The sequence below is a fragment of the Etheostoma cragini genome, chromosome 23 (assembly GCF_013103735.1).
Source record: "Etheostoma cragini isolate CJK2018 chromosome 23, CSU_Ecrag_1.0, whole genome shotgun sequence".
Classification (NCBI taxonomy): domain Eukaryota; kingdom Metazoa; phylum Chordata; class Actinopteri; order Perciformes; family Percidae; genus Etheostoma; species Etheostoma cragini.
The window spans coordinates 1268646-1279630 of record NC_048429.1 but is presented as its reverse complement, the minus strand read 5'-3'; the positions used below and the strand labels follow the sequence as shown (position 1 = coordinate 1279630).

At 42.9% G+C, this 10985-nt stretch overlaps 1 protein-coding gene across 1 annotated transcript in view; it reads right to left on the bottom strand.

Moving 5' to 3' along the window:
- The window catches only part of rab3ip (RAB3A interacting protein (rabin3)), a 10849-nt gene extending 1846 nt beyond the window's left edge, over nucleotides 1-9003 (bottom strand). The window contains exons 1-10 of the mRNA XM_034864112.1: nucleotides 8921-9003; nucleotides 8303-8419; nucleotides 7035-7201; nucleotides 6716-6887; nucleotides 6191-6286; nucleotides 4567-4644; nucleotides 3428-3637; nucleotides 3210-3338; nucleotides 2205-2317; nucleotides 968-1094 (exon numbers count right to left, since the gene is read on the bottom strand). Coding sequence (XP_034720003.1) covers nucleotides 968-1094; nucleotides 2205-2317; nucleotides 3210-3338; nucleotides 3428-3637; nucleotides 4567-4644; nucleotides 6191-6286; nucleotides 6716-6887; nucleotides 7035-7201; nucleotides 8303-8392 — 1182 coding nt within the window. The 5' untranslated portion in view covers nucleotides 8393-8419; nucleotides 8921-9003. The remainder of the gene's footprint in view (nucleotides 1-967; nucleotides 1095-2204; nucleotides 2318-3209; nucleotides 3339-3427; nucleotides 3638-4566; nucleotides 4645-6190; nucleotides 6287-6715; nucleotides 6888-7034; nucleotides 7202-8302; nucleotides 8420-8920) is intronic.
- Nucleotides 9004-10985: the final 1982 nt, after the last annotated feature.

The window sequence follows — 10985 nt, the reverse complement described above, 5'->3', positions numbered from 1 at the left end:
TGTGTGTGTGTGTGTGTGTGTGTGGCAGAGCAGATATTCTGAAAGGTGATGCTGCTACGGAGGGAAACGTCCTTCGCCAAGCTCGGCTACTACAAAGACCAGCTGTGTCTTTTAAATGATGCTGCAGACATAATGCTCCCTCCGTTGGCTGCTGCTCACGCTGCAGTTTAACGACAAGATCTATCCAGAGGTTACTGACCACTACTTTAACTCCACATACTGTCTATTAAAACAGCTCAACCAAAAACGTCACCGCGGCGGCTCCGTTCTGATTGGACTACGTTCAACTTGAACCAGAGTTCACTTTTGACTAAAACTAGACTAAACTGACGAGACCTTTAGTCGACTAAAACTTGACTAACAAAAAAACATGTGAATGAACTTTGGCACAAGACTAAGACTCAATAAAAAAATAGGTGACCAAATTAACACTGTGACACACCAACCCGACGGCCGACTTCCGGTCTCGCTTCTCCCAAACATTAAAGCCAGACCATAATGGCGGCTCGTTTGGAATCCAATGTTGTATGTTACTAAAATAGGTCAACGAAACGTGTTTCTGAAAACATTATAAGTAAGAAATAGCCGTGCAGTTGCTGAATCCGTCTGTTTGTTTTTTTTTATCAACAAAGGTCAGTTTGAAAGATTTTCCCCAGATTTTGAGAGGCCTTCTTCATGCTCATTCCACTCGTCATTTCCAGTACGTGTTTTAACATAAGCGCACTGATTCGGTAGTTAAGGGCTAGCACTCTACCAATCAGATTGGTCATTGAGTCCGACTGTCAAATCGGCCCAAATTAAAGCCGACGGCCCTCAGACTGACGGACACACCAAACAGACTCGAGTCACCGACCTCGCCAGACTGTCCTGACAACCGAGAATGGGGTTGGTGTGTCAGCGCCTTAACAGAAATGAAAATGAACATCTTGCTGCTTTTGTAGTGTGTGTGTGTGTGTGTGTGTGTGTGTGTGTGTGTGTGTGTGTGTACACTCACTCTATATCTACAATACGGAGACACGTAGTAATAGTTGGACGAATCTCCAAACTTGATTCTGTGCTTACAGGTTTTGGTCTGACCGCTCAGGGCACATTTTCTATCAGAGACACACACAAAAGAGAGACAGACGTGAGGTTATTTATGGGTTTTGTTTCAAAGTGGGGAAAAAAAAAACAACATCTCAAACTAAACAAGACTAAGGCTAAGACTTGAGGAAGCAAGGAAAGGAAGGAAGGAGAGAACGTCACTGTTTATCAAGCTTGCTCTCATCAGGATCGCTTTGATAAACCTGGACGGAAGAAGAGTATTGGAGTAATATTAGTAATATTATTATTATTATTATTATTATAATTAGAGATAGAAGGGATGGTTGGAAGAGCCAGGCGGGGAGCAACTGAGGGGTGATTAAAAAATGCAGATGGAAAAGAAAGAGAGAGAGAGAGAGAGAGAGAGAGAGAGAGAGAGAGAGAGTTAGACTTACGTGACGAGCTCAGCTCTTCGCCCACTAGAGGAGGAAATTGAGGGAAGATGGAGAGATGATGATGAAAGATTGATAGCTCGATGAAGAGGAGAAAGAGCTGCTGTGTGTGTGTGTGTGTGTGTGTGTGTACTGTCTAAGCAATACATCAATAATATATTGATTATCTGAGGCTACGTAATATCTTAACATAACACAAGTTTTGTATTTTCCTGTTTTTTAAAGCGCCCATATTCTGCTCATTTTCAGCTTCATAATTGTATTTTGAGGTTATATCAGAATAGCTTTCCATGGTTTCATTTTTAAAAAAATTGAGCACATTGCTGCAGAGTTTAGGTTTTAGCTCCAGAGTGAGACATCTCACTTCTATACTATCTTTGTTGGGAGTTGCACATGCTCAGAAGCGAGGTAAGATCCCATCAGCTGATAACTCTTTCTCCAGCTTTGGTACAAGGCAGGATTAAGTGAAAAAGTGATTTTGCAGCACTTTAAAAGGCTGCATTACAGCAGAGTGACGTAATTTCAAGCTGTTCTATTATTTGCCTTTAACCACATAGTCATCATAGCAACATAACTGATGATTATCAAAATTCTCATTGTGTGCATATTTTGTGAAAGCACCAATTGTCAACCCTACAACATCCCCACAATAGTGATTTAGAGGTATTTGGTTAAAAATATTGGGATATTTGATTTTCTCCGTAACGGCCAGCTCTAGTGCAGTCTTACTTAGGTCCTCCACACTCCACCGCAGAGGCTTTGACCACCGGCAGCGGCTGGAAACCGACCGGCTCCACACTGAGCGTGTTCTGCTCCACAGCTTCCAAGATGGCCGAACCGAGCTGAGGAGAGCGCAAGAGAGGACAATGAGCCTTCAAGGAAAGGTTAGAAACGTGGACAGTAAAGTGATGGGTGAGGGGTGGAGGGTGGGAATGACAGTAACTTTGATGCTATCAGGTGGAAAACCTCCACGATACATCACGATATCTGTGTAATTGAAGAAGGAAATATACCCCCCACCCCACCCCAAAATAAGCTTTGTTTGGAAGGGTTTGAAAGCTCATTTGAACTCTGGTGCGGACCAAACAACCGAGCTTTCGGGTTGCATCCAAGTTCTCTAGAGTATGATTCAACACCGAATCCGCTGTCTTCACCATGTTATCCTCCAGCTAGAGTTAGCACCTAACAGGCTTAAACAGGGCAAGTTTTAAATGTGTTTTAGCCTCTAAACATGTTCCTAGCCATGTGCCAGCTGGCTGCAGCAAGTCAAAAGAGCCCACTGTTGCTTAGTTACCCATGCACATGCGCGATAGTTTTTGAACTCTTGAACTGCAGCTCTCCTGGCTCACTTTGCTCCTTTGAAAGCCATGATGTCTTTCTCACATGGGTGGGACAAATTCTCTGGGCGGTCAAAGCAGAGAAAGGGGAGGTAACCTTGCCCCTTATGATCTCATAAGGGGCCAGATTCCAGCTCAGCCCATCTGAGCGTTCATTTTCCAAGGATACCTAGGGCTCGGTTTACACCTATCATCATTTCTACCCATTGGGGGACCATAGGCAGGCTGGGGGAATGCATATTAATGTTAAAAAAAAACTCATTAAGTAAAATTTTCATGCCATGGGACCTTTAAAATATTTTTTGAATGGTTGTTTTGTTGCGTCCTTGCTCCATAACCACTACTAGTGGTGAAAAATAAGCCTTTAAGTGAGATCTTTGTCTGCATCTCTCTGTACCTCACTCTTGCTGAAAGTGAGGCAGGGGTAGATGTCCTCGCGGTAAACTCTCTCCAGGAAGCAGCAGCCCCGGTCCAGTGTCGGCTCCTCCTTCCACGCCTTAAAGTCGCTGAACAGCTGACTGTCCACCTACACGTCCAACAACACAGGTTAACGTATTAAAAATACTGTCAGCTGGTGTTACATGAAGTTCTGTAGGCTCGTGTTAGCGCTCCTACCTCTCTACACTCCCGTACGATGGGCTGCGTGGCCGACGGGTCAGGCTGCGTCCCCATGATGGCTGAGGAGGTGCTCTTGTTCCTGCTGTGGCCCTTTCTGAAGGGGGTCTTCCCCCCGGCTCCTGCAGAGGGCAGTTCACCAAGCGGGGAGGTGGGGGAGGAGAGGACCAGGGTCTTCAGGGCCTGGACCTCCGCCTGGAGGACGTCAATCTAAAAAGAAACATTTCCTTTTTTAGCTAATCTGATAGATGGAAACACGCTGACACCAACATTTAGACCTATTTGGGAACCTATTAAACAACCTATTTGGACCATTAAAAAAAAAAAAATATATATATATATATATATATATATATGCCAAATTAGCAGCTCCTGTTTTAAGTGTACCATCACTGGGGAACTTTGTCAATAAAGAAAACTTAAAACATGATGATTCTCGGTCTCGATTGCTTTTTGGATGATTTCCAAGATGATTCATGGACATTTATACATATCAGAGATTTGACCCAATACCAATGTCAGGACTCATAGACTTTGGTGTGCATTTGTAAGGGTGTAGGGTTGTCCCAATGTCAAATTTCAAAGGGCGTGAGAGTGTGAGAACACTTGTGAGTCTGCATCGATGCAGACTTCACCAAAGGGGATTACCCACAGTTCAAAGCGTTGTGACGTTTAACAAGAAGGCCATAGGGATTTCCGGACCACAGGACGGACCGCACCTGTTGTCCAGCTTGTAAAAAAAAAGGGCCTTGGCCGTGTGGAAAGCAACCAACTGACAATGAAAATTCCAAAACCAGCAAGCGTCAGCAACATCTTTGTTAGCTAAGGTCGCCAAGGTAACATGTAATCTCATGAAGTGCTGTCCTAATCCCATTTATACCTATCTGAGCCCATGTGGCCTCACACACACTCAATTAGCACCTGAGATCAATTAAGTCTGGGAGTCTTTAGTCCTCAGAGCTCACTTTGGGATTGGGCCAGTGATGTCCTCGGGAAGGATAAGTCACACTGAATGGTATTAATGTGTTTCATGTCTGTGTTTTGAAGAATTGACGGCGTTAGGACTCTGGTAGGGATTACGATATTCAACACAAACTCAGTCGTGAGAGGAACATTCGTAGTGTTGTCAATGTTGTCACCTTTCCCAGGGCTTCTTTCAGCTGTTTTTCAGCATTTGCCTGTTTGACGTTGGCTTCTCTGACCATTTTGTGGGCTTCCTGGAAAACACACAAATGATTGTTATTATTTTTTAATATCTTCTTCACTCACAATATAAGTGTTGGGATTTTGTCTTTATTCTGATAGTGAAGCGGATCTACACAAGCTCAATGGCTATTAAAGGAACAATTCACTCTGAAAATAAACATTCAAAATACATAATGGTAACATAAAAGGTAAGCAACTGTTTGAATACGTAACACTAATTTTGCTGCATACATCTAGAGGTTACAAAACACACACACACACACAAAACACACACAGATATAAGAATCCCAACACCTGCTATGAGAAAAAGGCTGAAGAACAAGGAGTGTAAGAAGGAAAGGAACATTAAGTCGTGAAGGCCAGCCGCACAGATTCCATCTGCTTGGTTCATCGAACAGCAGAACAAGAGATTTGTCAAACAACTCAAAAAGGTTTAGTGTTCTTGTCAGTGTTGGGGAGGACTACTGCATAGGTGGAAGACGTTGCATGAGGCCTTTAATGTCTCCAGAGGGAACGGTGTCAACTCTGATAAGTGTCTTCAAGTGATGTCATTTGAAGCAGCGTCGGTTGGGGTCGAAGACTACAAGTTTGAAAAAGATTTGAAAAAATATCTGGAGGTGTGTTTAGGTTTTAGAAAGAATGTCTTTTGCTACGTTTAACCCTCGCTTCCACACTACTCCGGCATTTCCAAGCACTTGAAATGGAGAGATTTGGAAAAACTGCTGCCCCTGTTATGGTTGAAAAACTCCAGGGTAACTATGTAGTTTCAATGGGCTCAAACTGAGTCCTTTGGAAATGCTGATGCACGTCAGTCTGTCTTATCAGTCAGGTAGGCTTACAAACCTTTCAGTAACAGTTCCACCCCGTCGTCGGTCCAAGCTAATAAATCCCTGCGCTTACGTTTTGCCATTGCTGGTCTTTCTCCGAAGTATTTATTGTATTTTCCATTCATACATACATGTTTTTCAACATTTGTAGGCCAAAACCCCCTTACCTGAAAAAGAGACGGGGCAGGGACCCCCTACTAAATATATTGAATAAAATTAAGTTGTAGGCTCAGTTTAAATTCAGTTTAAACTGAGCCTAAATTAACTTGTAGGTCACATTGAATCTGTTGCTGTTGATGGTGACCTTACCTCGGTCATAAATGTTTTTGGGGATAATAATTCAAAGACTTTGACCCCCATGATTATTTCCCCCAGACAGATATTCAGTTAGAAGTAAAAAAAGTACAGAGTTGAACCAAGCAAGACTGAGAAACAGAGCTTTCTCTCTGGTCACCAGCTCCAGAAAAAGAACCATAGTTGTTTCTACTTTAAATGACTTGATGGAGGATTAAGCAGAATAACCTGAGACGCACTACATGTTTAGAAATCCACTAAAACACAGCCTCCCAGTGCCTTCGTTTCACATCTCTGCTGCCAAAAAACAGAGAGCAACAAATCCCAGAGAGGACCATTTTCATTTTTTCTGTGTGGCCGCTGCCTCGGGAGGAAGGGAAACAGGAAACGGGAAGCAGAGGAGACGGACAGATGGACGGAGGAGAGGCGGACCGACCTGGAAGAGACTGGCGGTGAGCTCCTCCAGCTCCTGGCCGAGCTGGTCTCTGACTTTAGACAACCTCTCACACTCCTCATCCTTTAACAGCAGCTCCTTCCACACACACACACACACACATAAAAACAAAGAAAACAACACAACAGAAAAACAATCGCCAAATGAAAACACATGGAAGTAAGAAATGAAAATGATGAAGAAATAAAAATTTGTGAAATATGTTGGACTAGTTCCCATTTTAAATGACAAATTTATGAAAATAAATCATGTAAATAAATGCATTTAACCTAAAATATTACAAGATGTTAATGTCAGTAATGATAGTATGGGTGAGATGAAGTGAAGTCTTACAAACACACACTGTCCCAACTGCACACATACACTTACATTCAGTTTAAATTCAAAAACCTTCAGGTTAAGACCAGAGACTTTGTGTGTGTGTGTGTGTGTGTGTGTGTGTGTGTGTGTGTGTGTGTGTGTGTGTGTGTGTGTGTGTGTGTGTGTGTGTGTGCGTGCGTGTCCTACCCTCTGGGCCTTTGCCAGCTCCTCCTTCAGCTTCTCGCTTCCTTTCTCTCGGACCTCCATCACCGATGGGCTGCGCAGCCGCGACAGGCTGTCGCTCAAAGCGCTGCACTCATCGCCATCCTCCGCAGACAGGAAGTTACCTTCGGTTGACTCCGCCTCCTGGCCGGGCACACTTTGCAGCGGCGTAACCATGGAAACGACAGAGGGCAGTTGGATGGATTACAGCGGATACAAAAGAAAAGTCTTGGGCCAAATTTTACAAAAGCTTCGGTCTATCTGCCACCCAAAGATGATTGTGATGTCATTGTGTTGTCATTACCTTCCATTGTGGCTGTGCCGTGGCGTGGAGTACACCGGCTGCGTGGGGAGCTGGTCTGCCCGCAGTGAGGTGGGGCGGCCACTGGGGTGCGCTCCCAGAGAGTGGGTGCGGTACAGAGAGGTGGGCGGGGCACTATGTCGGGCGGGGGGGCGCTGCTCAGCTTGGTTCTGCAGGAGAACACACGTGGAACCAATAAAGACATTAAAAGTTATCAAGAGTGATAGTTTACTATCTATAAAGTGAGGGCCGTCTTTGTGTGTGTGTGTGTGTGTGTGTGTGTGTGTATGTGTGTGTGTGTGTGTGATCACAGTCCTGCATTCAAATGTTTATTTTCAAGTGAAACGAGAGGAATATATCAGCAAAACGTAACTAAATTTACTTAATGTTTGTGCAAGGTGGAGCTAGATGCTTTATTGAATAATAATGCATCATATTTTAATTGGGATACTTTGTGAGTAAAATCCGAAGTGAATCTCCAACATAACTGGTTGCATTTCTCTGTCAATGTTTTCCTCTGAAGTAGAAGTACAAAGTAAGACACAGTTGGGTTGCTTTGGGGGCCTTCTGGAAGTTACTTCGGGGTACAATGGTTCTGGAGAAAGCTACAAGCAGCAATACTGGAAGCCAAGCAATCGGCCTGATTAAATCTGGCACGATTTTAAGTAATAAAGGTCCAATGTGTGGGAATTCCTCCCATCTAGTGTTGAGATCATATATCGCTCATCAACTCTCTCGCGCCACGCAGTTTTAAGAAAGCATCACAGCTACGGTAGCCTTCACGCTTCAAAAAGCCGCTCTCTTGCTCTTTTCAATCTCCAAAGAAGAAGAAGAAGACTCCTGTTCCTGAAATAGGGATTTTGAATAAACGTGGTCCTCCGTGTTTCCTTCCTTAAAGCGAAATAGCAAAAACACGAAAGGCGGAGCAGTATGTCATGTATGTCCTTTACCGTCTAATGTTTTTCAAGATGGTGCACGAGTACGGAGCATCTACCCCAGTTCATGCAAATGGTAATCTGACATTTTAAGCCAATAGGAATACTTGGAATTAAAGGTGGTAGTAAATATTCATGAAAATGAACAGGTGAACGGGCAACACCGATTTTGATGATGAACAACTAAACACGTTACACACTGGACCTTTAAGTAAAGAATATGAGCCAGCTTCATGGTAACAGAAAACCTGAGTTAAGCCCAAACATCTTCAGTTGATCATGTAATATGCTGAAAAATGAATGTCTACCTGCATGTGATGAGATAATTCAACGTACCTGAAGGTCAGGTGTGGTGGGTGAGGCCAAGTTCACCTCATGAAACCCCTCCAGAGTTTCGGCATTGGTCTGTCCGCTGCTGCAGGCCATGGCAGCTGCTCTCAGACATCATACACCCTGCAGACCGGACCAGACCGGACCAGAACAGACCAGACCAGACACAAATAAGTAATCAATGATGAGTATGTTTTTTAAGCTGTTAATGAGGCCTATGACCCCAAACAGAACATAAAAATAACAAACATTAAAACATATTGTTTTTTTGTGATCCTTGAAAATTTGGACAACATGTTTGTAAGGATTCATATTCTTTGACTGTTATTATGAAGGCAGGTAAACGGTGTTTTTAAGGTTTAAGATGCAAAAACTGCCGTAAACCGCACTGTACCAGGATTTTTATTTAAATGCAGATGTTCTTTTTGAAAATAACAATGCCTGAAAAGATGAGAATAAATCCATCTATACATAGTTAACAAGTTCATTTTTACATTACTGAAGCTTTTCAGCTCAGTGGATGGACTCAAATTCTGGAGGGGTGTGTGTGTGTGTGTGTGTGTGTGTGTGTGTGTGTGTGTGTGTGCGTGTGTGTGTGTGTGTGTGTGTGTGTGTGTATTGTACCATAGTGCAGCTGTGGACGGAGACGCTGGGACGATCGATGGAGACTTTCAGACAGTCATCAGAAGAACAGGACAGGACTGTCTTTAACCTGAGAGAGAGGGAGAGAGACGATATGTTCTCTTACTATTACGAGCCAAAAGAAATCAGAACACGTCTGAAAACGTTGAATCTTAAAAAGACACGGACACATTTGCATTTACAGTTTGACATTTCATGAAGTCCAACAAAGCTACGATGCACACTTCAAAGCTGAGTTCGATTAAATCCGAGGAAATCATGACGCAACTTCATTTTACCAGAGCCCGGCTGGTTTGGGATTTTTGAGACCAATACAGATTTTAGAGGGAAAAATCAAAGATTACCGATGTGGTGGATGACATTATTTAACTTATATTAAAAACAGAACTTTTCTATGTGGATTGTGAACTGGTAAAAAGGTAGTCAGAAGGCTACTTTTACAACAAATAACTTTATTAGGGAATATTTAACACTATTCTATATTATACATTATTATTGTTATTGTTATAACTGTTACTGTTGACTGGTGCTGAGAGAGTGTAATAAGGCATATTGTATTTCATTGCTGTGGTACTCTGTACTAAGGCGCATATGACCATAAACTTAAACTTGGAACTTGGAACTTCTTGAAATTAATACTGCAAAAAGAATAAATAAAATAGCTGAAATAAACATCAGAACTGTATGTTCTATATCGGTCAATTGCTGTTTGAAATAGTACATTATGACACTGTTTCTACATCAAATCATACAACGTTTTCTGCATTAAATGTTCAGTAATAAATGATATTGCCGCATATTGGACAACATACACACTAATATTGACAGATTTCTGACCGATATCTCTGTTGTAGGCCCGAATCGGGCATGAAAATGTGATAGCGGCACATCTGTAGTCTGTACTTCAAAGTAACTTCCCTCCTCCTTTTTCCCACTTCCAACAGGTTTATAATACCATAAATGTAATAACTTTACAGCAGACTGGACTCTAGCTTCCCTTCTGGGTCAAACTCCAGCAGACAGGAAGAAACCAGATGTTCATAGTCGACAAGGGAGAGACTGACAACTCCTCACCTCAACAAAACATCAAGTATATTCACATACCAAAGATTCTCCATTATCATCATCATCATCATCAGCAGGATCATCTTCATCATCATGATCATCATGATGTTCTTTAAATAATCTCTCTGACACTTTTCCATCTCTAGCTGTCCTACCTTACGTTTTGCCTACCTCAGCAAGGTGTTTTTAACAGCACACCGGTCCCACCTGCTCAGCCTGGTGTGTTTCTTCATGTGTGTGTGTGTGTGTGTGTGTGTGTGCGCGTGTGTGTGTGTGTGTTTGTGTGGGTGTGTCCCTATCTAAGCATATATACAAAAGCTGAAATTCAGCGACTTGCTCGAGAAGACAAATAAAGCTGGCGTGACTCACAAAAACTTGCCTCCCTCCCTGAGTTATTTAAAGATCCAGCTGAAGAATGAGGTCTGTGTTGTGTTTTTATATCAGTATCATTATGTCAAAGTCACACCTTCTGCCGTCACAAACGTCGGCAGACGATCCCAAAACATGATGCTTGTTTGGGATGATTAATCCATCACGATTAACATTCGGTTGTGTCACTGTTTTGGTCCCAGTCTCCTTGTTGTTGTGTGAAATTACAGCTGACAGCGCTGGACTGCTGGTGCATTCAAGGTCAATCAGACAACTGAGACTTTGTGAGACAGCAGCAGAACAGCAACCTCTTTATTCAAATATCTTGCAAAAACTGGCCTGTGACCTGAACACACACCTGACACTTTGGTAAATTTTGACTCAATCCCACCCACAGCGTCCTGCGGCCACAAATACTGACTAGAGCCCAACTTGTGGATTAATCCGCTGCTGAAAATAGATCCCAACAAATGCCCCATTTCTCCTTTTTGGTTGATTTAAAAATGCAGCGATTAGAAAAGGAAAGCTCCTTCGTGTCGAAAGGAGCCAGTTGAGGTGGTTCGGGCATCTGGTAAGGATGCCTCCTGGGGGGGTCCCTAGGGAGGTGGTCCAG